Source organism: Morone saxatilis, unplaced genomic scaffold (genome assembly GCF_004916995.1).
Source record: "Morone saxatilis isolate NCDOM2014 unplaced genomic scaffold, NCSU_SB_2.0 Contig20, whole genome shotgun sequence".
NCBI classification, from domain to species: Eukaryota; Metazoa; Chordata; class Actinopteri; family Moronidae; genus Morone; species Morone saxatilis.
Window position 1 is genome coordinate 1,724,789 of NW_023339763.1, and position 27,763 is coordinate 1,752,551.

At 40.5% G+C, this 27,763-nt stretch overlaps 1 protein-coding gene across 1 annotated transcript in view; it reads right to left on the bottom strand.

The window, feature by feature from the left end:
- Positions 1-10,485: 10,485 nt before the first annotated feature.
- Positions 10,486-27,763, bottom strand: part of zbtb16a (zinc finger and BTB domain containing 16a) — a 146,887-nt gene continuing 129,609 nt past the window's right edge. Inside the window, exons 5-7 of the mRNA XM_035666524.1 lie at positions 25,310-25,480; positions 15,608-15,778; positions 10,486-10,750 (exon numbers count right to left, since the gene is read on the bottom strand). Coding sequence (XP_035522417.1) covers positions 10,521-10,750; positions 15,608-15,778; positions 25,310-25,480 — 572 coding nt within the window. The 3' untranslated portion in view covers positions 10,486-10,520. The remainder of the gene's footprint in view (positions 10,751-15,607; positions 15,779-25,309; positions 25,481-27,763) is intronic.

Below are 27,763 nucleotides of genomic sequence, written 5' to 3' on the forward strand. Positions count from 1 at the left end.
AATCTGAATCTGAATCTGAATTAAGCTCTGTCCTGCAAACACTAGACTGATAATCTTTTTATCTTACTGAAAGACAGATTGGGTAAAAAGTGCCTCTTTAACTTTGCTTTAGTTGCTTAGATTCATCATTCATCATTCAATACCTACTGTACGACAAAATGTTTGAGCAAAGATACAAAATTATATGTTTAACCAACTGCTAAAGCATTCAAAAACACAAACACAGGAGATCAAGATGAGCGACAACCTGCCAAACGACTTATCACTAAATCGCTTGTTCAGGTCAATCTACCACCCAAATCCATTTTGTGTCTGCAGCTCCGGCTTCCCTCTATAGATGACCTAATCGTACGCGTTGACGACAGAGGTGCTCACGTACACACGCCCTGCATATCTAATGATAGCATTTATGACCTCTATGGCACGAGAGGCAGAACAGACAAAAGGCAGTCGGGCTTGAAGTGCTGCAGTAGTTACCATTAGCACATCACAGCCAGCTGGTGAGGCCAGACAGAGGAAGGCGCTTCAACTGTGAACATTTGTGGAAGCGTACAGCGGGCTGTCGACAGTGAGCGGCGGCATTCAGTCGAGCACTGTGGTTAGAGATTGTTGATTCAAATGAATGCATGGGGCTAACTTTTGCATCATTTCATGTTTTGCTCTTTGCAGGCATGATGCCACACACATTACAACAATCGTGTAATAGATCACCATGAATGTGATTGGGTTTATTGCATTCTTTTTCTTCTGCTTCTTCTGTGAGATGTAATGACAGTAAATGATGTGAAAATAGCAATATTGAATATGGTAGACATGTGCTTATCAAACTACTCACTGTTTGGGATTGATACTCATAGTTTTATAATTATTTTAGGGAGTTATGCAAGATCTACTTTTTATTAAAAAAACAGTATCGGTACCCCCTTGCAGTACTACAAAGAACCCCTAGAGACCCCTATTTCGAAAAGGACTAGGACTTAGAGGATACAGTGTCAGTTTTACCTCGCCTAGATGTGAAAAGTACGCGCGCGTGAATGAAGGTCCAGTACAAGCAGTAGCATAAAGAGCGACAAAGTCCACGTTGGGAGGAGGTTGGATGGATCAATGGCTCAAAGCAATGACATAAAACGTTGCATCCTCCGTACAGAAATGAAGCCAAAATATTCTGGATACAGACGCTGCCATGCCAACATCCTGTCCATAGATCCGGCTGACTCAATAGCGAGCAGGGCTCAGTCAATCCTGACATAAAACCCCGTTTTTACAGCTTCAAACAGCCTAACTAATAAAACCGAACTTATCAGAAAAAGAAAAACACAAAAAAAAAGCCCACGTCCCTTGCTAACATAGAGGCAGCGGGCTTTACTACATGTACTGCAGTCAGCCACCAGGGGGCGATTGCGATGTTTTGACTTCACTTTTGGAGATCTGTCATGTTGTCCATCTTTATATGTCTTTATATGTCAACGTTGATTTTGTCTGGTACGATCTTTTCCTAAACGTAACCAAGTAGTTTCATGATGGACGTTTCACACCAAGAACAATAATGATAGTGGTGTGAGCATCCTCACTGATGAACAAGGCTGAATATGTCATATAATAAGACCTCCTATCAGCCAGTATCTAACATTAATCTAATACAAACATAAAAATGTGGCATTAAAGACAAATATTCCTCAACAGTGACATCCTTGCAAATGATAAGAAACTACTCACAGGCGATGCTACGATGGGTCCGATCATATGATTCCAACAGACACTCCAACACCGTGTTGATCTGCTGAGATCTCTGAACATGTGCTTCTACTTCCTGTTTCCTGTTTATGGTTTCCTATTTATAATACCACATTTGACCAGAAGGCAGTGCTAAAGCGAACCAGAACACCAGACCAACTGCCCGGGGGGGCAGAACATCGCCGTCGTTGTTGTTAGAGTTGCGGTGTGATTTAAAGGCTATAGAGCCGACCAGCAGGCTGTCACTTGATGGAGGTACTGTACTGTATAATTATTGCTATGTGGTAATTTTTCATTGTGCCATTCTTCGGTCACCAGCTGCCCCCGAAGGCTTTATTTTGAAAGTGTAACTATGGCGTGATACTGGTTGGAATCTACATACAGGAGAACTAAACTGGATTATGACAAGAAGTTCACATAAGTACTGCTCGAAGCCTTTTACTGGATTTTAACACTAGAACGACTGATGTGATTTAAAGGCTATAGAACCAACCAGCAGGCTGTCACTTGATGGAGGTACTGTACTGTATAATTATTTTTATGTGGTAACTTTTCATTGTGCCATTCTGAAAAATAAAATAAAATATTTATTTTATATATTTTTATAAAAATAAAAAGCAAAATAAAAAGCACCCTACGGATAAATACCCCTGTACCCTTTGGTGAATTTAAATCCATTATGGAGAATTATTCAACCTCTGCACTTGTTTTACTAACTACTTAAGCTAGCATGGGCTGTTTTTATAGTTTTTTTTCTTTTATCTTGTATCTTTTATTAGTGTTTTAATTAAAAAAATTTGTCTTATTACATTTTTTTATTTTTTAATATCTTGTATCGTCTAGGTTTTTCTGCATGTCCCTGAGATTTCTGCCTCCACAATGGACGTGAATGGAAATTGGTTTGTTGCAAATAAATAAACAGTGAAGTGTCTGTCTCTGTTATAATGCACATACCTCACTATGAACTACTTTCTACTAAGAATGTTTCTGTAAAATTCGGAGAAACAACCCTTTAAAATGATCTTTAGAATCCGGGTTTGTTGTTTATGTCTCAATCTTTTTAGCTGAGCGTGCTCCATTTGGCCCGGCTGCCATATAGCTCGTGTTGTATAGCAGCAGGGGCAGGAGAGGTTACAGTAAACTGCCTGCAGGTATTGTGCTGAATTCCTATCAGCAGGGCAGCTGTAGAAACATCAGATACAGTAAGGCAATGTATTTAATACGTCAAATCAATGTGTGTCAGCTGTATGCTCATTTAAGGCAGGCATTGAATTCATCTTTGGGCAACCTGCAAGCACAAAAAACCAACAATACAGCAACTTATCAGTTTAATTCAAGATCTGCTTTAACCAGTCTCTATGATTGTTGGTTCACATGCTCGTTAACTGACATGCTATACAAGCCCATTTTTGGTTGTTGTGCAAACTATACTTAAACTGGGAGTGAAAAACCAGCAGAGAAAAGACATCGATTTAGTAGCAGCAGAATTAAAGCGGTAAATAAGCTAACCTAAAAAAAAGTTTATAATAATATGGGTTATTACAATTTAAAGGATTCATCCTCTCGGGAGCATGAATGTGTTTGTAAATTTAAGCTGAGCAGTCTTGGATACAAATATCTATTTTATGCTTCTTGCGTGTCATTGTAAGAGTATTTAAAATAATGTTCAGGTGTTTTATTTATATGAAAGTGTTTTTTTTTCACTCTAAAACCCAATGAGTTAGTTCCACTCAAACTGTTTAAGGAAGTGTAACACCTTACATTATTTAAGTTCATTAACTCAAACAATTTAAACATGAAACACATTTTGAGTAGAAGTAACTTAAGTATTTGTTAAAGTGGGTAAAAGAATTACTTTTACCAACTCCATTAATTTAATTGAACTTAAAACTAATATCAGTCGTATGCAGCATTCCTTAAACTTATTTAAATGTATCTAAATAAAGTAAGACATCTTTTTTATACAAATGTTACCACTGAAGTTGTTGTCAGGTCCTTTAGTTCCACAAAAGCTAATTATTAGATTACTTGTCAAAACAGTTGAAAACTTGCAATTAATTATCAAAATGGTAGCCAATTTTTTTTTGTGGATCAACTAATGTAATTATTGCTGCTACTTTATGTGACTGAAATCAAATCTTTGCACTTTGGGGGATCATTAGGACATGTTTGGATGCATGAGGATTTATAAACGAAAAGAAAAACAAAAACAATTAAAAGTCTTTATTATAGCGCTTAAAGAAATTGAGTCAATGGAACAAACTGGAATTATATCACCAATACTTAAAATAATGCACAAGTTTACAAGTTATTACTATAACAATTCATTAGTTCAGTTTGTTTGTTAGCATTAATTCAGTGACGCCACATTTTTTGGATGTTTAAAATATTAATTGACTTCATTTATTAAGATATGCTGTTTTACAGTGTAACAAAGATGAAAAAAACATTAAAAAATAGGGATTTATTTACCTTTTTAATCACTACAAAATACACAAAATAGAAACTAAAGGAATAAAATAAGTTGATGTTGTTGGTGTTTTACTTTAACTTGAAATATTTAAGAGATTTTTAGGTAGTACTTTATGATATCAAAGAGAAGATCAAAGACACAAGCGCTCTAAAATCAATTATTTTGTTAGATCCTTTCTATCACCTTCTGTTTTAAAAAATAATTCAAACAAATAGCGAGCCAGAAAGAGTGCTAAGACAGACAACATGAAGTCCATTTTTTATTTTTTTCTAACCGCAGATTGAAAGTATACAACTGAACATCATGATTTGATTTTTATTATGAGACTCATAAATAAAAATACAAAAAAAGTCCACTACAAAAAACAATCTACTGTTAGTAGGATGTAAAAAAAAGAAAAAGAAATATTCTTTATATTTTCACTATCAAAGGCACAACATTGACTTTAGTGACAACATGGAGAAGAGAACCTGCAGCATTAAATCTTTTATTTTTCCTTTTTATTTTTTTTTCACACTCCATCAGAGAACACTGAAATGTTACAAAGAGATGTGTCTGATTCTACATGGAAAGAAACAAAAAAAAGAACAACCTCTATATCAACAGACGGTGGCTATAGATTGGTGGCACAGCTCAACAGGAAACGTACTGCCACGGGAAAAAAATAGCACGTTGTCGCTGGAAAAGACAAAGGACCTTTGCAAAGCTCTAATGCAAATTTCAAAAAATTATACAACTGACAACAATAAGAGAACAAAATAAAGAAAATAAAAAATAATAATTGGGCACCTTCTAAGATTAGGCTAAGATTAGGTGCTGAGGTAGACAAAAACTATAACAATTCAAATCATAATAAAAACACTATTTTCTTAATACAGAGCAACTTGACTGGCACTTGTGCTATCACAACAATGGAGGAGAGAAGTAGCACAGACAAGCCAGGGAAAGACAGAGAGAGAAAAAAGCTTTGTTACATAAAAAGCTTTGTTATGCTTGGTCCGACAGGGCAATTGGTCCTCAGTGCTAATATAAAAAAATACAATGTCTTGGTGCTTTGTTACTCAAACAGTTTTTAGTCTAGACCTCGATGGCACATGCATTGCAACACTGCATGAAATGGCTACTTTGTTCTAGAAACACCACACCAAAACACAGAGTGCCAGCTCCAGGGATGCCATGATTCCTCTCTGACGAATTTAACATCCCCTTCTAAATGCGTTTTGTAGAAAAGAAAAGAAAAAACTGAAGCAAAGCAGAAGGGGAATACCCTAGTGCCAACCTAGCCAAATGGAGTTTTTTTTTTATTTTATTTGTATTTTTTCAAGAGCAATATAAAGTTCTCATCAACAAACCTGTTGCTGACATAAGAGAGGGGGAAAAAATAGACAATCTGAGTGAAGAACAAGAACTGCTTGCAGGGAAAAAAACTATTTCATGGAGCAGATTTTGTCCCGAAAGCGGCTGCAGTCTGTCTGGATGCCGCTAAAATTTTTTCCTATGCTTTGTTTTGTGTCGCTAAATAAATGCTTTTGGGTGCCAATCACAGAGTACGGCCTAAGAAAAGAAGCAAATGCAGAATCCCAGTTGCTATTTCAATAGCATTAAGGGTTTATTGCAGTCCTTGAAAAAGAAGCCCTGCTCTATTCACAATTTCTTTTAAAAAGAAGAAAAGAAAATTTTCGAGCGTCATGACATCCCTAGGGTGCTGGAGACACCATTTTTATTTTCTTCTGAAAATACAGAAACTAAGCAGATATAGATGGATATTTTTGTTGAACAAATTCCATTTTTAGGCACAAAGATAGTACAGAAACATTGGAGGAACACTGAGGGAAGAACTATAACGATGCCAATGTATATATATATTTTTTCCAACATAGAGAAAAAAAGTGGCATAGAATATCATTTTATTTTGTATCTGATCTGATTAGTGCATTTTTCCACTAATACACACACACGCACACACACACACACACTCACGTAGTTACACACTCTTGTACGCACTCGTTCACCCGCACGAAAAAGTAGAAAACATTCAGAGGACGATGATAGGAATAATGTGACTGATCAGGTCTTGCATTGTGGTGGTTCAGACTGAGCCGTGACTGGGTATATTATAGTGGGTGGATATTATATGAGGGTGAAAAAGCCCCTCAGCTCACAGTGTTTGAGAATAAAATGGCAAGACACCATGGGACATGCCATCCCTTCTTCTTCTTTTTTTTTTTCAAATACAAAAAACAAAACAAAAAATACGCCGACAGTCAAGTTTGATTGAAAAATTGTGAATGACAAGTACTAATTGGTCGGTTTGGCAGCGTCCTCCTGCCGTCCCGTGTTTTTATCATCTTTTTTTTTTAACCTTTTTTTTTTGTCACATACACACACTCGTAAAATTTGTGGCGGCTAGATTTAGTCCTTCACCTACAATGCAATTGACATCCAGAAAGCGACACTTATTATTACAATATGTTCACACACGTGTTTTTTTGTCCAACAATATCAAAGAGGAGCAAGGCAAAAATGATTCACACCCAGAGAGAGAAAAAAAAAACAGGTAAAAAAAAAAAAAAGAAATACAAATATTTGTGCCCTGCTGTAACCCTCCACAAATGGAAAAAGGACTGACACTGAATACAAAAATATCACAATTTTTATATATCAAATTGCCTCTGTTGGCTCTTGTTCAGGAATACGCTCATCTCTCAAGAGAGCTTGTCAGCCGAGAGAATCTCTATTTTTAACCTTCTGGTTTTTCTTTTTTTTTTGATTACCACTTGCAGTTCCAATTGTCCAACGCACTCTGCATCACTGCAAATATGACCTGTCCTGGGCGGTTCAGTGTTTTTGATGAACCTTCTTTTTTTTTTTTTTTCACATTACAAAACTACACTTCTATTCACATATTTTCAAGTTTAAATTCTTGTTTTTAAACCTTCTTAAAAAGCAATAGTTCTTCCTCTTATCTGCCACATCCCTCTTACTCATCACTTAAGGCTTCAAAATTGCTTCTTTTTTTTCCTCTGCTCGTCTGTGGTTGGAGGTGCAGGGGGAGACTATAAGAGAAGAATAAACATCCATTTGACTTTTCAAAATCCTATCCACCTCTACTTTTGTTATCTCTTACCCTTTTATATACATTTTGCTTAAAAAAAAAACACAATCATAAATCAACTTTTGAAAAAAAAAAAAAAGCATGAGATGAAGTAGCAATGATGAAATAATGCAAAACACAAATACACAAAAAAATGTGCTTTTGCCAAAAAATGAAAACAACTTAGAGGTAGCTTTTATAACAAATGACCAAACCTTCCAGCTCATTAACAAGCGGGGTTAATAATACCAAGTTTGGTAACAAGTAATGCACAAAGAAATACACAACATTAGAAAAACAAAAAACAAAATCTCTTCACCGTGGCACTTAATTTTTCTGCGTACACATTGCTTCATCATGTTGTGCAATGCCTCTTCTCCACACACGCTCATGAACAGAAAGTGTACAAACGAAACAAAAGGGAAAATTAAAATACACAAGCAACATGAGGTCACAAAACGAGGTAATTCAAGTACGATGTGTTGAGATCAAACTCAAGGTCAATAATAACAACAACAGCAACAACAACAACAACAACAACAACAACAACAGGAGACGAGAGAGACAAAGCGCAGGGACAAAACCACAGAGAAAGAGTTGATTTATTCTGTCGTCTTATTGGTCGCCCCCTAAGCTGCTGGGCCGTGTCTCGTCCCATCAGTGATTTCCCCCTTTTCCACCGGCCATTTGGATATGTGATCACCCCGGTAACGCTGTGACATGCAGTGATGCTCATTAAAGCCAAAGGTTCAGCCATAATACCTGCGGCTGCGCAAGTCACACAGGTCTAATACTGCATTTCAGAGATGCCAGAAAGTCGGAAAATTCCCACCTCCTCCTCACCAAAATAAGCCTTTCAGTCCAGGCAGCATGGGAGCATTTACTGTAAATACACATAACATTTAACAACCCTCAAAGCAGGGACTGCATTTACCTACAAACGGGCCTCGGTTGCAAGACGAGGGCCCTACTTTCCTCCAACTCTCCGTACGTTAGTGTGCACGAGCATCCAATACAAACAGCAGCGTATGCATAGAATATTATTAATCATATTTTGCTCAAGTGGTAATTTAAATAAATGCAAATATATTTGGGATTATGCACCATTTAAACACACTATCTGTACTATAACTACAGGAGAGGACCCTAGATAAGGCAGGACCAACCTTAAGGTCCTGATTTCAGTTGATATTCTACTCCAGTGGTGCATATTCTCAAATAAAAATCCACTGACAGACACTGAATCTGGGGCTTCACAGGCCAGTTAGTAATCCAGCCTTCCCTCTCCGTACACTGAAGTCTGAATCTGAAGATCACTGCTCAGCCCTTTCGTCAGATCATTTTAACAAAACATTAAAACGCCTGATAGTGAACGATTACACATTAATTTCAAACGCATATCAGCATTTACAGGCGCTAGCTAGCTAGCTAATACACGGGGAACAGCCTTTGAAGCTGGATGGAGAAAATCTTCCGAGTTGTAACAACCTTTTAAGGTGAGAATAATAGATTTCTGACTTCCAGTGAAAGGCAGCATTAACCTGCTGTGTATTCTCACACAGCCTCGTACGAACCTGGCTCACAGTCTTTCACATTCATGTTTTGATGCCATATAACAGTCTTCAACCTGCCGCACCACCTTCAACAAAGGCGTGCAGCTAAGGCATTCCCAGCACTTCTTCAACATTCACTACGAGCGGTCGAAGTCACAGGACTCCCACGGAAAGCAGCGGTTTCCTATTTTCCCATTTTCCATCACTGCGGTGAATAGACAGATCTGTTGCGGTCAAAGTGTTACTGTTTATGTGTCAGTTTGTGTAGTTCATCATTAGTGTGAGATAACGAGAGTCATCTGGTTAATGTACATGGATAAAAGCAGTCCAGTCATCTATTGCTGAGTATGTGGATAGGCTGGGTTTAATGTGGCATACTGTGATAGAGAGTTATTATTTAATGAAAAATGATATAACTTGCAGACATCAAACAGAGACTGTTGTCGTAATTTGTTTTACCTGTGCAATCAAGCCATGATAAACTATGATGCGGAGCTAAAAATAATATAAGATGAAAAAGTGACGGAAGTTAGTTTCTCTGGGGAGAACCGTGGGTGGCCAGTGGTGACTCGACTTTCTCCAGCCCTCATCTGACAGAGATGCAGAACCAGGAAGACTACTGAGAAAACTGGGGAGACTTCCAACAAAAAAAAGCAGCACTATCATCCCCGCCTCCTCCCCAACAACCAAAACAGGTGCTTGGTTTGCAGTATTTTAGTGCTCCCATTCATCCAGTTCAACTGTTTTGTCTACTGCATACGCCTACTGGCTCCGCTGCTGATTCTCAGGGGCTATCTCGCTGCCACCGCTGGCATCTGAAGGATGTTATGTATGGACAGGTTGTACTGGCAGATTTCTGTGAAAAGTAGGAAGAGCTGTGTCTACTGCGTGGGCAGAAATGATGGGGGGTTGCAAAAAAAGACACATTTCCTATTGGGGATGGAAAGAATTTTTCAGCCAAAGCTGATCATTCAAACTTTATCGTGGTTCATAACTACCGTACCATGAAGGCTGAAGGTAGCCATGAGATGAAGGATTTTGGCTTCTGAAAGCCAGCAGTTCCTCAGTACTTGGAAAGCAAACCATGACCTGATGAACTGGGGGCCTAATCTGATCATATTCACATATTCTTCATGTGATCCAAAATGGTCTGACTAAACAGGGTAAGTGTAAACAAACCAAAGCAGAACAAAAAAACCCCTTTGGATTAGTTTGGATAACTCAAAATGGAGTGAAAGATTTGGTTCCTGATGGCGAGAATGTGTCTTTGAGATAGCCCTTGAGAACCAGTGCAGCTCGCTCACTTTATGGCGCTGCATGAAATCACCCGAAACAATAACACAGTTGCAGATGTAGTGAATGACCCGGTGAATCCGAACAATGGTGGAGAATCTCACCCCGTGTCCAAGTCCACCTCTTCTTAGCACTTTTGTCCCATCATCACCACCCTTTTACCCCGTCGGTCGTCGCCGCCTTTGCATGAAAAGAAAAAAGAGAAAACAAACCCTCTTGCTTTCGAGTCTCTTGCCATTGACATTCCTCGATCGCCAAAACTCCACCATAGCCTCCTGCCTCCTATCCGCTCAATTACATTCCCCTCACCTCCCCCAACCCCCGTCCCCACCCTTACACGTACCCTCCCCTCTCTTCATTCGCTCTCCTGGCCTCAGACATAGCAGAGGTACAGGTAGGTCTTCTCTATGCGCCAGTCTGGCGGGATGTCTTCGGGCTTGTGGCCTTTCATGTGCTTCTGCATGGCTGACAGGCTGGGGCAGTACTCCAGGCAGATGGTGCATTGGTAGGGTGAGGCGCCGTTGTGGGTGCGCAGGTGCTTGATCATGGCCGAGTAGTCCCTGGATCGCTGGTGGCACAGCTTGCACTCGAATGGCTTCTCACCTAAGGATGATAGGGTGGGGTTGAAGACAACAATTGCGTTAGCCATAGTGCCTTTCAGTGACAGTATTATGTCCTTGTTGAAGCGTGATGTGCGTGTTAATCAGGAAATAAATGCATTTGATACAGAAATCAATTGAAAGAGAAGGAGAAGCTGTATTAGTCTGTGAGGTGTTCTAGGAAACACAGCGGCTTTTGTCATTCACACCAGAAGACCAGAAAATTCACTTATCTCCACCAATTCCAATAAATCCTTGTTGTTCCATAAACAGTACACTTGAAAAAGCAGTGTGGTACATCAGAGCACATCAGAGCATCGTTGTGAAGGCCTGAGCCAGCAATGTAATATTACTGTTGGATCCAGTATGGATCTTCTATGACTTGATAGCCAAATTGCTATGTAGTTTATAGCCACTGCAGTATTATTACAACCTGGCTCTTATTTTTATAGTTTTGGCCATGATTTTCTATGATGTTAGGAGGCTGTACTTAGTAAGGTAATGGCTAGGAAATCTGGGAACACAATGACATTGCTACAATGCAATGCAAGAGCAGGAGACACTGACTGTCTAAAATCAGTGGTTCCCAACCTGGTGTCAGGAGACCCGCAGGGGTCCTTGAAGGGTTTCGAGGGGTTCCCCATAAGAAATGAGGGAAATTAGTAGCAAATGGCAGCTAGTACAGTTAACACATACAGCAGTTGCTTCAAAGATACTCAAGTCTCGGTGACAAGGCTATTTCTTCTGTGACTATCTGACTAACGAAAAGGGGATCGACTACGACTCTTCTCAGCGGTTAAGCAACGGTTTAGTCGACTATTAGGGGACAGCCCTATATGGAATAACTAAGTCTCCTCAGTAGGGATCCCTGAGACTATATTTTAACAAATATGGGTCTGCAGTCTGGTGTGTATTAATTTGAAAGTCCTCAACACCAAAAAGGTTGAGAACCACTGGTCTAAATCACTTTATTCACAGGTAAAACTGCAACTGAGTGCACCCAAAGTGTTGGCAACACTCCCTAATCGCACAGAAAAGCCACGTGCGGTAAATATGATATGTATTTCTTTTCAACCTGGTTTGTTTTATACCCATGTTTCCAACTTCTTTTTAGTGATCTTAGCAATTATTAACTCAGTGATAGTGCTTTTATTACTGATGTGTTGTCCAATACTACAGAAATAAGATCCACAGTGTAATAAATCTGAATTTTCCTTTCACAGCAATATTTTGTCTGTTGACACACACCGCAGCATATGCACCTGTTGTGTAAGAAGTAAAAAAAGTCTCCATGTCAGGGCTTCAAGAGTGAAAAATAGCCCATCGACACTAATTTAGAGACCACAGATTTCACCCCGCTGGCCCACAAGAAAATCTGGTGTTGTTATGATAATTGGACTGTGCACACAGCGATTGACAAGTCGAAACCCAGGAGTGAAATCCCAACTGTCTCCCGAACAGCAGTGTGCAGTAGTAAGAGACCACACTAACTCTTTAAAGTCATTCCAACTGCCCTCAGTAATTGGTACAACTCAAAAGAGAAAGAGGGAATAAAAGAATAAATGTACAGTAGTGGAGCTTGTTCTGAGAGACAGCATCAACACAGTGCCAGTCAGGTTCATCAAACTATCCCTCAAGCAGCTATAACAAAATGATCTTCTAATTATTCTTGTGGTTGAGGGGATAGAAATCCTTTGTGTCCAGTCGTTATCAATTCTCATTACTGCTCTTTATTAAAAGACCCTTCTGTATTGGGGTTTTGGAACTGTTTAAGACTTTTTTTCATATAATAGTGTGAGAAACACGTCCTGCTATGAAATCGAATGTGGCAGCAGAGGTTTTTCAAGACCACACATGAAAGTGTCAGAAAAAGCTGGAGAGTTTCTAAAACAAGTACGTGCTTGTGTTTGTTGCCCTGTCACACTTTTTTGTAGTCAGCATGTTTTAGCATCTTTAGTTACTTTGAAGATTACAGTCTTCATACCTTTACTCTCTAGTGAGAATCATTTATCTGATTTCTTCATTTTGTGATAAACTGAAGGATAAACTGTCTTCCTACTTCTTAAACTAAATCAAATGTTTAAAAACCATCTTGGATTAGGTGGAAAATGCATTGTCACAACCTGAAAACAGGGCTGTTTTCTGAGCTCACGAAAAGCGACGCTATAAACATTTGATGATCTTATAGAATATGATGCATTGTTACCCAGCAGTAGTTAAAATGAGCTCAACCTTAAACATCTACAGCAGTAAAATACAACACAGATGTTAATTTAGCGGTAATATCAATCCATAAACATCAGATATTATTGTTAAACATTATATCCCATTTCTTCCAGTAGATCCTCTGAAATGTTACAAACTCGACCTTTTAGTAAAGGATCTGAATACGTCTTCCACCACTCATAACTGGCACAAATGATGGTCAAATCTGTCAACATACGGAGTCATAATGACAATCTAATAACATTTAAATAAAGATCTAAACAGGCTAAAATTCCAGGAATATGTGATGTTTAAATGTCTGGCATTTCTTGTAAACCACATCTAATCTATGGTACATTACACAAAATACAGCTCCTGCCATAGACAACTCCTGAAGGTGTCATAAATCAAAGTGCAGCGCTGCTTTCTTGCTGTGGGGGCTGCTATATTCAAGAGGCACATTTCAATTCAGCAACAGCAGCCATCCTAAATGTGCTAATGATTTGAGTGATGGCAGGGAATAATCCACCAGCACTCAAGCCGGCAGACGCAAATTAGACATGTAAATGCTGACCTTTACCAATGGCATTTGAAATGAGCTGTCGGAAGTGATCTGGCCCAGCGCTTGCTGTCACCTTTCAGCTGGAGCCTCACACGTGTGCGGCGGCAAAACGGGCCTCATGCCTCTGCCGCTCGCTCTGTCTGTCCTTTCGGAGCCCTGGTTAACCTTGACCTCCGTGGGGGCTTGGTTATGGTGCCATTTAGCCAATAAGCGTAAATACGATGTTGCAGGTCGTCATGTGCAGCAGTGTGGACACCCACCTTCTGATGATATTGATAACCACACTGTAAACAGGGTCGCCTCAAATAACCAGCTAATAATGAATTGCAAATGGGGCCCAGGTATTGATCTGCCATTGGCATTTGGGATGTGTGGAGAGAAGGGGGCGGGGGGGTTAGGTTGCCAATGTCGATGATTCATCAAGCAGCTCCCTTTTGTGCGAGGTGGCCTTTGACTGTGAGCTTGTCACTTGCTCTTGTTATCTGCTGTTGCTCTCCGGCTTAACGCAAAGCCCCCTCCCCCACACAAAAGGGGAAAGGGTGGACGGAGGGGAGCCAATTATTGGACAGGCTGCCTTGATAGTGTGGCTTAACAGCTGGCTTATTGAATGGGAGACGGGAGGGCGCTGCTGTGTGTGTGCGTGAGAGAAAAAGAGATGGTGAGGAAGCATAAAGCCTTGGCCGTGTGCCATCCTGGTGAGCACTCGTGGTATCCTCACTCAGTCTGGTACGCAGAGCGCACTCATTCTCCAGGGCACCCAGCTTATCACTGTGTCAACATCTTTATGGGGCTCTAAATATACTGGGATCAATACAAAGTCTTCTGAGACATCTATCTACTGTATCACAGCAACAGAGATATTCATCTGGTCGGGTCTGTGCCTGGGTTTCCTACATCACAGTCCTTTAACAGGCACCAAAAGCTGCATCGTGTTTCAACGCTGTGATATCATGAGGGCCGATGAGATATAATGTTGCATTCATATTTTATTAGGAGAAGTGGAATAATGAGATGACGTCTCATTGATACAGTTTGAAAGTGTTCATGACACTCATGAATAGAGGCAGACAGATTTATCTATTTTTAGGTGGATAACAATATCCACATTTAAGTGTAAGACAACAAAATAAAGGTTATTATTACTATTATAACTATTATTGACTGATAGCATAGATATAACCTCATATTCAAAGAACAGAGCTGGAGTCAGGACGTTGTTAGCTTAGCATAAAGACTGGAAGCAGGGGGAAACGTTTAGCCTGGCTCTACAAGCTACTGTAGCTGTCAGATTCTGTGGGGCCTACATACTGTAGGTTAGACATGCACTGAGAATACCCAGCTAGCTTTTTAGCTTAAGACCAACAGTTGGTGTTGACATAGGGCTGTAAAGCATTGTGCACTTGGGCATTACCCACCTAATCCAAGTTACATAGCGCAAGAACAGGCGTTTGGGGTGCCGAGTGGGAATGAGGCATCATTCTGCCTATTACAAGTCTGTATACCATAAAAATGATTTTGGAAGCTGTTATTTTAAGGTAAAATTGTTGCATAATTAATCAACATGTTGTATCTTGGCTGTGTGTGTACATAAAGAAAATGGTTGAAAAGGATTGTTGTTTTAGAGCAGGGGTTTCCAAACTGTTTCCATGTCCACAATAGATGCACATTAGACCACAGACCCTGAATTAGAGAGGATTATGTCTTCAGGCATCCTATCATAGTAACTGTTTTTTATTATTAGGTTGGAAGATAAAGTCTTTATCGTCAATCAATGTTCATACTAGGATCACTATAAATTACAATCGTTCAAAATGGCCAATCTTATGTCTTCCCTTGGTGTTTCAACTTCAAATAAAAGTTAAAATACTTAAATATTTTTCTATAACCACTCAAGGAGCCCTGTTGGTCCTCGGATCTAAGTCTGAAAATCACAGTTTTAGAGGGAGTTAAGTGGTGAAACGATGTCTAGTTTGAGACTAGACATGCACAAAGATAAACTGTTGAAAATCAAGACAGAGTTCCAGCACACAGCAGTTCCATCAATAAATGCAGCGTTTTTCTCTTCAAACATCTTTGTCAGTTCGATCGCAGTACCTGTGTGCACACGGTAGTGGGTTTCCAGCTGGTGCTTGAGGCTGAACTTCTTCCCACAGCCGTTACATTCATAGGGCTTCTCCCCTGTGTGGATGCGTTTGTGGCCCTTCAGCGTGCTCTCATCTCGAAAGCAGCTCCCGCAGAACTCACACTCGTATGGGTGGTCCCCTGCTGTAAAGTGGAAAAAGACAAACAAAGTTCACTTCATCAGCAGACAAGACCTTGTTGTAGAAAGGCAAAAGTACAACAGTTCTCGACTGAGGGGCAGAACAATGAAGCACAAATTCATCTGAATGTTGTTAAAACTTTAACTAAAGTCAGTCTTTTGTGGTCGGTTGGCTCTCAGCAGCAGTCTGACTATTGTTGGATGTAGTGATACCTAAAGGGAGCCACATTACTGAACGATTTGTCTGATTATTTTGGTGGGTTTATGCACACTGCCAGAACAACACGCTCTAATGGATACTCACGCTATACAGCTTTAATACCAGCAGACAAATGTAACCCCATCTTTTGTCTATTCTACAAATCACCTGCACTGCTGTTTTGTGTAAAGCCTTAAATAATTGTAGCCTGTCATGGCTGTTCACTGGCCATGAGATGAATTATTGACCATGCGGTCCCAGTCTCACAATGCTTGGATAACCTGGATAACCTTACTGATGCATATTCGGTTTAACTCTAAGAATTGTAGGCATTTAGGGTAACATTTTGGTTAAATGAAAAGATCAGAAACAGGAAAGGAAGTCAAGTGCACAACTCTATCTGCCTCTCCATACCTTCTCTTTCAATGTATTACTTCACTGTCAGCGTACTGTCTGTTTCTATTCATGGCTCCTCTGTGTAGTCCTTTCACACTGGGTAAATGTGTTCTCACTTTTTATTTACGGAGCGCCACATTTTCATTCTGAGACATTAGACTCATTTCAGACACTGGCAGCGGATGTACAGTATGTGTGGCTTCAGAAATGAAAATGACAACAGGCATCACATTCAGCTCCTCAGGCTGCCAGCGCACAGGTCCCTACAGGGCAGCTGTAATGGATATTCAGATGTCAGTGATCAGGGATATTATGATTTGCAGGAGGCTCTCACCAGCAGTCCAAAGACTAATTGTATTCCAGTGTTTGATGAGGAGCTGCTCCTTGCGTCATTTGCTTCCCCCCCTACCCCTCCCCGGTTACACTCTCCAGCCAAGTAATGTTGTGGATATTTATTAATGTATTTCACTCCACTGCTGCAGGTTTAAGTCACCATCAGTGACCTATGCCTTTCATTATCTGCCTGTCCGAGCAGCAACGTGCCAGGGAATAAATTGCATTTCTCGTTATGTGCTGCCGCCGCTGCCCCGCTGTTAGGAGACAATTTCACTTCCATCCTGCATATTTTATTTAAGGTTTTTACGTCCGTATATACAGTATGTATGTGTTTATTTGGTTTATTCAGGAGGAGAGGCATGAAAGAGGAATGAAGGGTCGACACCCTTTAAATGCTGATCATATTTTGGGTGCTAGATTTTCATGGAAAAAAAGATGCCATGTGATGTTGGACGCCTCCCCCATTACAGAGAAGCTTTGATGGGGATGGAGGGGGTGCAGGAGGAGGGATAAAACTGAGACAGGGATGGAGCTGGGGATGTGGGTGTATATGGCGGCGGTGGTGGGGGCTGGGTGAAAATCAATAAAAGTGACAGTCTTTATTTGTCTGCGTGAAGTTATCAGTGGCTCCCGCTGTAAGACATTGTGCTCTTTCTAGCGTTTCAACCACAGCAGAGATCACAATCCATCACGGAGCTCGGTGGGCTCACACGACGCTACAAGAATAATAATTGAGCTCAGATTCACCTGCCTTTAATTAGGGCCTCCGATCAGACCAGCGAGAGGGATGCTAATACTCAGAGGAGGCCTATGGAGGGTTATTTACGTTTAATGTCCTGTTGCTCCGCTAACGTCTGCTGTTAGCGAGCATCATCGAAAATCTTCAATTAGCTAGAAAGAGCTTGTAGTCTTCCTCGTTTCAATACACTTGTTTTACTTAAAAGAATATACAACATTTACTGTAAAATATAGTGTGCATTGTGCCAATCTTTAATTTCAGAATGCAACAGAACAATAAATATAGAGAACAATATAGTGTCCACCTTGACATCACTCCTTGATTTCTGTACAGATGTTCTGAATTCCTGATGTGGGTTATATTTCACTTCATTTTGACTTTATTACTCAAATTTTTCACTAACAGCATGGAAGTTATTATTTTTATTTCTTATGTGACCTTTATTTCACCAGGAATATTGGACATGGAATATTGCCATTAAGATTCACAATCTCTTTTTCAGGGGAGTCCTGGTTCAAAAGCAGTTGTAAGTCTTTACACTTTATCTCAAGATGAAATATTTATTTTCAATGCAAACTACTGACATTTTGTTAGATTTAGTATTTACATTTTATATATATATATATATATATATGCAAGTCTGAGGCCCCCAAAACAACATATCCAACTAATAATGACAAAACTACTATACTATGCTACTCATTGTATGCCATTACCCATAAAAACTAAATTAACAACAATTGATAATCTATTAATTGTTTTGACTGATTTGTTTTTTACTGACTTTTTTGAGAAAAATGTCCAAATTCTCTCATTTTCTTAGAGCAAACAACCAATCGATTCATTGAGAAAATAATCAACAGATTAATAGATAATTGAGCTGAGAGAGAAGGTAACTTTGATTAGGTGTAATAAATAGGCAACACATAACAATGTTTGATTTCTGATTGGGAATAGATACTGTACGTCCACACAGTGTCAGACGTGAGTGTGTGTGTCTGTCAGCTGAGGCATAAAAGGACAGATCGGTATAACATGCCGAGCGGCTGCTGGCCAGCTCCAGCATCCTGTTTGTCCCTGGGATGCATATCATGCATGTTATCTCCTGTAGCCACTCGGGGACGCCAAAGTGCAAAGCTGCACTGCAGAGCTTTAAATAAATCAGACACAATTCTATAATCACACTGTGAGGATGTAAAGGGCTAGACAGGACTTCATTTTGTTGGGATATTCTCACGGGGGCTGGAGAATAATGGGCACATGTCCTCTGTCCATCCTAAATCTGCCACTTCCTCTCTCCTCCTCTCATCCCCTTCCTTCCCTTCCCTCCTATCTCTTTTCATTCTCTCTGCTGTGACCACATGGCAGGGAGGCCACAGATGAGGACCCAGCACAGTGAGGTGGAACCACAGCATGGTGAGTGGACCCTTGGGTGCCCCCGAGCATCACCACCTGCGTCTCCTGACCCCCTCCCCCCCCTCACCTCTACATTTACACCCTCCCTCTCTCTCTATCACCTCCTTTGACACCCCAAAGGACTGCTGAGGGTGCCTGTGCCCATGGGCACCCGGGGCGTGTTCATTATATATGGTAAGAGGCTGTAAATCACCGGGCTCCATCACTGCCAGGACCAGAACTGGCTCATTCTCTCTCTCTCCAAATTCAATTCTATCCTCTCTCTCTCGCTCTCTCTCTCTGGCTGTAGCACTATCAAATACAGCTGCGAACACAAAACACCCCGCCATAGCAGACAGCAAATTGGCTCCGGGTTTAAAAAAAAACACACACACAGACACTTACACACAGACAGTGCACAACAACGGAATATTAATGAAGGCCTGGTCTGTAAAGAGCGAGTGTGTGTGTGTCTGTGTGTGTGGTGTTAGGGAAGGGGGAATAGCACAGCTGCCATGACTGCCACTGTTGTAAGCACAGCTCTTGAACCTATACTGTAGAGTACATACATGCAATAAAGATATAGAAAGTAAATAAAGAGGCAACATGGAGCTGAGCGTGTGTAATATCCTGGCGTGTTAAGAGAAGGTTATGAAACTGCAGGTAGACGGAGGAAAATGAGAAGACGCAGCGAGGGAGAGGAGGAGAGATGACATGATTAAGATGCTGGAATAAACACCATTAAATCTGTTTTTTTTTTTCCTTCCTCGTCCTAAATGGTGATCCAGTGTCAGAGCCCGCACCAGCAAGGCTGCTTTCAAAAGATAAGCCAGCAGACAGGTAAAATGAAGCACACGTAATGAATGTCCATAAAAGTGCTTTTGGCTGCTTTCTGTTGTCAGTCGATACAACAGAACGGTGACTCAACCAATAACCAAGCTATATCTAGAAAGCTCTCTGCGGTAGATGAGCTGCCACAGTCTGTCCATTAAAATTAGGGTTGGATACTGGGAATTGAGATTTTGGTATTTCTGGGGAATTCTTGCTAAAATTGACTCATTTCCAGTGAGAAAAAATACCTGCGGGAACACGTGACTTTTTGCATGTGTGCTAAAGACTACTGTATAAAATAGACGCCTCATTACGCCGCTAAACCATAAAGCTGCCGCACTTAAACACTCTGACCTTGAAAAAGCCATTATTAAGGCAATATAACTGGATCAACTTTTCAGCTCGAGCGGTTTTTCCCCATTTACTTTTAATTCTACAATGACTGCCCACAATGGCTGTGAATCAAAATCTGCAAACGAAAACTTTGCAGATGGTTCAACAGGTGGCTGAATCAGACACGCAGGCCTCCATAATCACATCTGAATATAGAACAGTCAACAGGTGGAGCATTGGATGCATAGGATCACATTAGTGGTGCTACTAAACATCCAGAAATAATACTACCATGACCCAAAACCCCCGAAAGAACACTCCGGAATGGCTGCATCGAGGATTGCCCTCCTCTGTCGCTGCATCCAGTAATAACTTCAGGTCAACCCCATACGCACTCTCATATAACCACTCACATGTACCGTATTAAAACTAGTACAAGATAAGAGAATATTCTACTGTGTTGTTTTTATATAGATATTTGGAACTGGAAGTATATGTATTTGTTGCTATAACCTCTGAAAAAGTTTTGAAATAAAATGGAAGAACATTGGAATAATTCTGCAGTTTATTTCTTTATTTCTTTAAAAAATCCTAGTTTCACCCTGGAAAAGAGTGATATATTAGTAGGAAGTAATCAGCCGCTTTCCTGCACAGTCAATCCAAACATACACGACTTGTGCAGAATTAAATACAAGCTTTAAAACACATCTTGACTCACATCTTGTGCCTACAAAATAAAAATAAAAATCTGGAAGAGTGTGCGATGAATCACTCTGAATACAGAGAAAATAAGAGGACAGATGAGAACATGTATGAGTCACCCACCTCTTGTATCATAATATTTGCTTAGCAATTAATAGACAATATTATGTTGAGTGATGTGGATAAGATGTTCTCTGATAGTATGTGATGTTCACCAATATCAGTGTATATAAAAGATGCACTTTTTGGAAATGTATGAATGGTTTGCGAAGACGAATATGTTCTTTATTAGAGTTAGTTTGATCCTGCAGTCCAGAATTTGAACTGTTTGATCTTTGTCTTGGCTACACTAACGGACAGACCTTTAATAACATAAAAGTTATATGTCTTTTGTGACAGTTCTTGCCCTGGGTGTTGTCTCTCAGGCTACATTCAGGTAGCCTGAACCCCTTAGTGGTGAAGCTTGTTGGGGCTGTACGCAGGTGGGGGGGGGGAGATCAGGGGACGCTGTTCAGAACTGAAAACAGTACCGTCAACAGCTTTGCATGGGTTTTGGTAAAAAAACACCCCTAAATGTTATTTAAGCTATATGTTGATTTAGAGTTAATATTTTAAAAAGACACAATAACTGAACATCAATCAAAGACAATACAGTAAATGTGGAACCAATAAAACCAAAAACCTCCAGTAATTTGTAATAATTTTGAACCCTGTGCAAATCTTAAAAAACTACAAATTCCAGTGCAAATTACCCTCCATATTTTGTCAAACACAGAGGTCATGTGATAATATTCATATCTGTCAAAATTATGTTTGAAAATACAGGAGGTTTTCGTAATTAAGTAAATAAATAAACATAATTCATGTCATTTTTCGCTACAGTGCCCTCTATTAAAATCAAAACCAATCACTTCACTTGGCTGACGTCAGACAAACTCTGTGTACGACGATTATTCGTAATGAATTTTGAAGGTCATAAAAATTACATGAGTTCCCCAAGAGATGGCCTTGAAATTCGGGAGAAACCCCAGAAAAACGGGTATAAATATTGTTTTTTTTTCTCTGTGCCTTTTTTCTACCTCTTTCCCGGTCCAGAATTATAGAGGCTGTGTTGGCAGTTATTAATTAAAGTTCTGACAGTATTTTGGGTACAAATTTAGGAGGCTCATCTTGCTACACAGTGTGTCGATCCATTTGCTAAAAGCTCAAATCCATCAGGAGAACCAAATCTCGAAAGATGATGAGATGGATGACAAAGCCTTGACATCATATCCGGGAGAATAATGTCAGTAAAATACAGAACTTGTTTGTCCTCTGGTAACACTAGTCCCGTGCAAATAGAGCCATAGTAAATGCATTTGAATTTCAAATTTTTAGTAGGAAAGCACAATATTGTTCTGGATGAGGATTTATGGGACTCTGTATTCTGGGTAAAGGTAAAAAAGAAAAAACAAGGGTGCTGAGGAGTTATGGTGCATGTAGGATAATAACAATAACCTGTGAGATATGGACAGGCGTTCAGATGGACTTGGTTGGATGAGGACATTGCATATGTCTGTAAACAAACCCGGCTGCATGTAGGTAAACATATAAGGCTGATTCTCTGGGGTGGATACGCTGTCTAGCTCTGTCTCTTTTTAAACACTATTTTTGCCTTGTTACCCAGCAAAGTGTGAATGAGATTATTAACATCAAAGTGTAAATGTAGAGGAACACCATGCCTCTACTTCTTCGTCTTTTTTTTTTTTTGGAGGGTAAATTAGGACCTATTTCTGGCACCCATCTGACTTTATAATCCCTGACAAAAGGCTCCCACATCAAATACTTTACCACGATTGCTTTCACGGCTGGCTCATTGTGATTTAACACACGCCCACAGCGGGATGAGGTTCAAAGTGGCATGAGGCTGCAAAGTCTCATCTGCGGCTCCACAGACGAGCTGAGGTGACATTTGCGTCGCCCGGGTGGGCAGGTGGATCAGAGACGACGCTTGTGTCCTCTCCAATGTCTGCTAGACGGAGCAGATGTGTGCACCACTACTGTACAGGCGGCTCAAGCAGCTCCGTCCACCCCTTACCCTTACCCCGATCCCCCCCACCTTCCTCCAGCCCCTACCACCATCACACACTAATGGTGTATTTGCCTGACTTGTAAATAGGGCCGACTGCTCTCATCTCACTGCCTTTCGTTTCAAATATTTATCCGTGAGCTGGTGAGCTAAATCGGCTCTGACAGTGAGACTGTTATTTAAGGTCGCAGACAGGCGGCTGGGTGAGAGAGAGAGAGAAAGGGGGGGGGGAAAGCATCCATCCCTCGCCGGTGAAATGGGATTCATTTCCATGTGTTCATATTCTGTCATGGTTACGGGGTTTTTTTCTTTCTTTTTTTTCACTCTGAATAGCCGCATCCGTCAGGCTACCTCTGCTCCCTCGCAACAATGTATTAGTATCCTGGCCTCGCCTCAGTGGAGAGCCAGCAGTGAGAGAATTACTAGTGGACTGAAGAAAAAAACAACAACAAAAAAAAAGAAACAGTCACTGTAAATAAGCTTCGTCTGACTGCTGCAGAATTCATTTTGTGATGACCTGAATTAATGCTGTTTATTCAGCTGAGCTGAAGCGGCAGTGTAACTGCGACGGGATAACATAATTCTCTCCCATTTCCTAAAATAAAACATATTTTTTTCCCCGTGGTATTATACTGTAAGCTATATTTGTCCACCACAATCCTTGTAGTGGGTCAGAGTGGAAGGTTTGTGTAGGTTTTTCCCACTACGGCTGTACAACGTGCAGTTGTTTTTATGGTCAGGTATGCTATTACTCTAATACAGCAGGGTGGGAGGTGGTAATATACTATACTGGTAATCTGAGAGAAAATCTGTTGTGCAATACATAGACAAGAAAAAATAATGAATTCTTCTGAGATTCAGGACGCAGATTTCTGAGACAAAATAAGGAATTTATATTAAATTTGAAGAAAAAAAAAGATTTAGAACTTAATGTCTGACTAATAAAGGGCTGCAACAATCAGTCGAAGATCCATTAGTTGTCGACTATTTTAAGCAATAAGCAACTATTTTTTAATGTTTAACATTTTTTAAGAAGAAATCCTACTTTCAGATCTGAAATTTTGAATATATTCTAGCTTTCTTTAGTCCTCTACGACATTAAACTGAATATCTTTGAGTTGTAGACAAAACAAAACATTTGAGGACGTCACCCTGGGCTGACATTTTATGGACAAACAACTAACCAAATTATAAATCAATGATGAAAATAAGTCACCAATGAGGGCCCCCATTAAATAAAGGTAGTTAGTAATATGCACCATGTAAACCCAATATCAGCTGAAATAAGTCTTAAAACTAGATTTTGACTCAGGGAGGGTCTTTAACACAAGCCCTCATTATCAGGGAATAAAGCAGGTCATCCCTTTTAATCAGTCAGTTGATATGTGTGTTTAAGTAGAGCATATTTCCATATATGACTAAAATTAATTGTAATACTAACATCCCACTGCCACACAGGGAAGCTGGGGCATTGCTCTGGGGATCTGGGACCTAGGGTCAGATGGTAATTTAGTCTTGCTATCATGCAATACAATAATAATAAGTCATAACAATATTGAGACTGAGTGGCTTGTCTATACCGTAACTCAGCAATTGGTGCTCCTGTCACACATACAATACCCCAAATGTTTTCAAATAGTTTCAATGATTAAACATGCCTGAAATGAAATCTTTAAAATGACACTGATCCCTGGGACTTCACACTCAAATTTCATTTTTTTAATGACAAATCCTTGATGTCAATGTGAACCCCTGCTGCTCGGCTCTATTAGTAGTTTGGTGGAAACAGAATGACTTCAAATGTGCTCATTTGATAATAAAGGGATAGACACAAATGGTGATGCAAGTTGGCTGCAAATTCTTATTTGAGCATGACCAACGGAGTTGAGTAATCTCCTGACCAGATATGCTGCTTGCAGCATTGCACTGGTGCACCTGAGCCTCTGATGTAAAATAGGTTGGACCAGGAGGAAGGAATTATTAGTAAGGTGTGGTGAGAGCTAGCAAGTATGGCAAATTAGTAATCAGTATTAGTAATTCTAGTTAGTCAACTGTCAATATTTTATCAGACAGTTGAAGTAATAACTTATATAATAATTGGATTATCATGGCTTTGAGGGAGGACTCTTGATGTCTGTCTACCAGCCCTCACCGATGTTTGTGGATACTGTGACTGGCATAAGTTCCTTTCACAGGGTGTCTGAGCTACTGCACCCTCATGTCAAAAGGAGCTCTGGGTGTTGTTGATCTCTGATTCTGATGTCCCCCAGTGGCTTACACGTGCAGATATTTTGGGTTAAAATGGCAGCAGACCCTTGGACTGACCCACAATACTCCAGAGGGACTACATATCCCATCTGGTCTGGGAAGGTCAAATGATTCCCCAGAATGAGCTGGAGAATGTGGCTGTGGAGGGGCCGTAACCCAGAACTGGAGGGTAATACACTATGAAGCACAGTGATGCTTCGTTTTGTATCACTGATGAACTTGAAGCCTGGCCATCGCAGTGAAGATGGCTATCGAGCGCTTCCACTGACCTGTGTGTGAGCGTAGGTGACGTTTGAGTGCAGTATGGCTGGGGAAAGTCCGGTTGCATTCACTGCAAATGTAGCTGCGAACGCCGGCGTGGACTTCCATGTGCTGCTGCAATGCCGTCTGGGTCTGGAAACGCTTTCCACAAAGCAGGCAAAAGATGGCCATGTCCGACCCTGCAGAGCCAGAAGACACAAGGCGAGTTAGTGGTGAGAGCACAATCATATTGTTACTGATAGAAATTGTGGGCAGAATGACAAAAAAACAGACTTAAGTAGGAATGGAAAAGCACTGTGGAGCCTGAGGTGTCACCTCTCCCAACAGCACTTCATGGTAGATAAGGCAATGCCAGCTTAGCTCAGACAAATCACACTAAAGGTTATGCATGCACAATGATTAAGACACAGGATATGCAACAACTCAGGTGCTATGTGGTAGGCTCAGACACATTACAGTCTACCAACTGTGCCTTACATGAAGAACACTGTATTTATAGGATTAAAGGTGCACACAATACTCATGTTTCAGGGTGGGTGAGTAGAGAGATAAAGATCTTCTATGCAATACTTCAATCGAATCTTGACTCCAGCGAGCACTGTGCATTTTTCTCCAGCAGAGATAAAGAGCGCACAGTTGCAAGCGCACAAACACATAAAATCACAAACAGAGGAACAGACACACACAGTTGCACGCTCTCTTGAACACACTCCCTTCACACTTTTTCAATTACCAGGCTGGGGAAAACTCTGGGGAAGGACTGAGTGTTTGGAGCTCAGTTTCTATTTCATCAGTCAATAACACATCTTTGGGGCAAAGCTGACACTAATTTAAAAATCTATGAAGAGCAGCCCGCCTCATGTTCATAACCACTGAAGGAGGAGGAGGGCCCACGACAGCCTCCACGCCAGATCAATCACTGTCTCGGCTACTCTAAAGAACGGGGATGGTGGGAGGATGCAGCGCTGGAGGATGATGATAGGAGGAAGGATAGAGAAGAGCTGCTGGATAGCAGGTAAAGATAGGAGATGTAGTTTGTAGAAGAGGCAGGCGATTTACAAACCCAGGGGGAAAAAAAAGTCTAATTCTGGTGCATGTAGGGGAGAGAAATAAATATTGACAAACCTTCCCTTTCTGACTTTAGCTCTGTCTCTATGTTTCATTTTGTTGTACAGCAGAGAAAGCAGTTGTGTCTGCAGGAGTGTAGAGTTTTCATTAGACCCTTGTTGAACACTCATGACTGAAAGCCTGAGGTACTAATCTGTCATCCCTACAGGTAAGGAGGATGATTCCTAATATTTTGGCGACCTATTGACCTTTTCTCTAGGCTCACCATCGGGGCGGGTTTTCCACTTTTACGCGAGAAACATTTAACTTTATCGAGCAGATTTCCATAAAGTTTGCTGAGCACATTCATGCTACCTTGAGGAAAAAAAACAAGTTTTGGATTTTAATTCCGACATCTCTGGAGAAATATTTTTAGCCCCACTACAATTACAATTTTCACCATTTCATGTGGATTTGTTGCTACAAATGTGGTATTCTGGAGTGCTTAGAACTAACTGGAACTAGACTGGTATCTGCAGAGGTGCCAGTTTTTAGCTGGCTCCCAGGGTGCTGCTACATGGCATCGCATCACTCCACCATCTCTCTATATTCACACAGTGAAAAGGGGGATTCATAAAGTAAATCTTCTCCTTCACACAAAATGTCAACAGATTTTCTTTTGACATGTTTGTTTCTGTGGGTGGCGCTCTTTACCTTTCAGCTATGGTAAATGCCATTGCTCCTTCTAACTACAGGGTTCTTCCCCTGTATTTTACAAGTAAACTGAAAAGGTTAATTGCATCTCTTCTTCTGTACCACTGGACTTTTGGCACAGACCTGCAGGTGCACCGTGTCTATAAGACCTGCTGATGTGTTGTATCAGTTGGATTAAAAAACAAAAGAAAAAAACCTTTATGTGAAAGTTCTGCTAACTATTCCTCCAAATCAGAATGTGCAGATGATTTACAGATCGGTTAGCAATAAAATCATGATTTGTGAAATGCAACTAGTGCTAAGCTAGTTTCCTCCTGTGTTGTGTTTCCCTCACTCTCCTCTTCCTCCTCTCTGCTTTTATCAATGAAGAGGCTATTGACAGGGGTCGATTGCTTCTGGAATCCCTCTAGGACTCCAGGTACTTAAGTGGCTCTGATTGACAGGCATGCCTCCTATTCACTTCTGTTCTCTCTATACCTCGCTCCCTCTTTTTTATTTATCGTGCATCTCAGGTCTGGCTCTGTCAGTGGACTAGCATAAGCTCAGGTCTTCTTCCTCCGGGCCACTTCAGACCAAACAGTTCTCCGGTCACATTAAAGACATAAAGTAACACGGCGTTATTGTTGTTTGGAGAGGTAGAAAATGAAAATGGCCTAAGTGGTCTGGAGACAGAATAAGTGAAAGAGACACTGGGGGGGGGG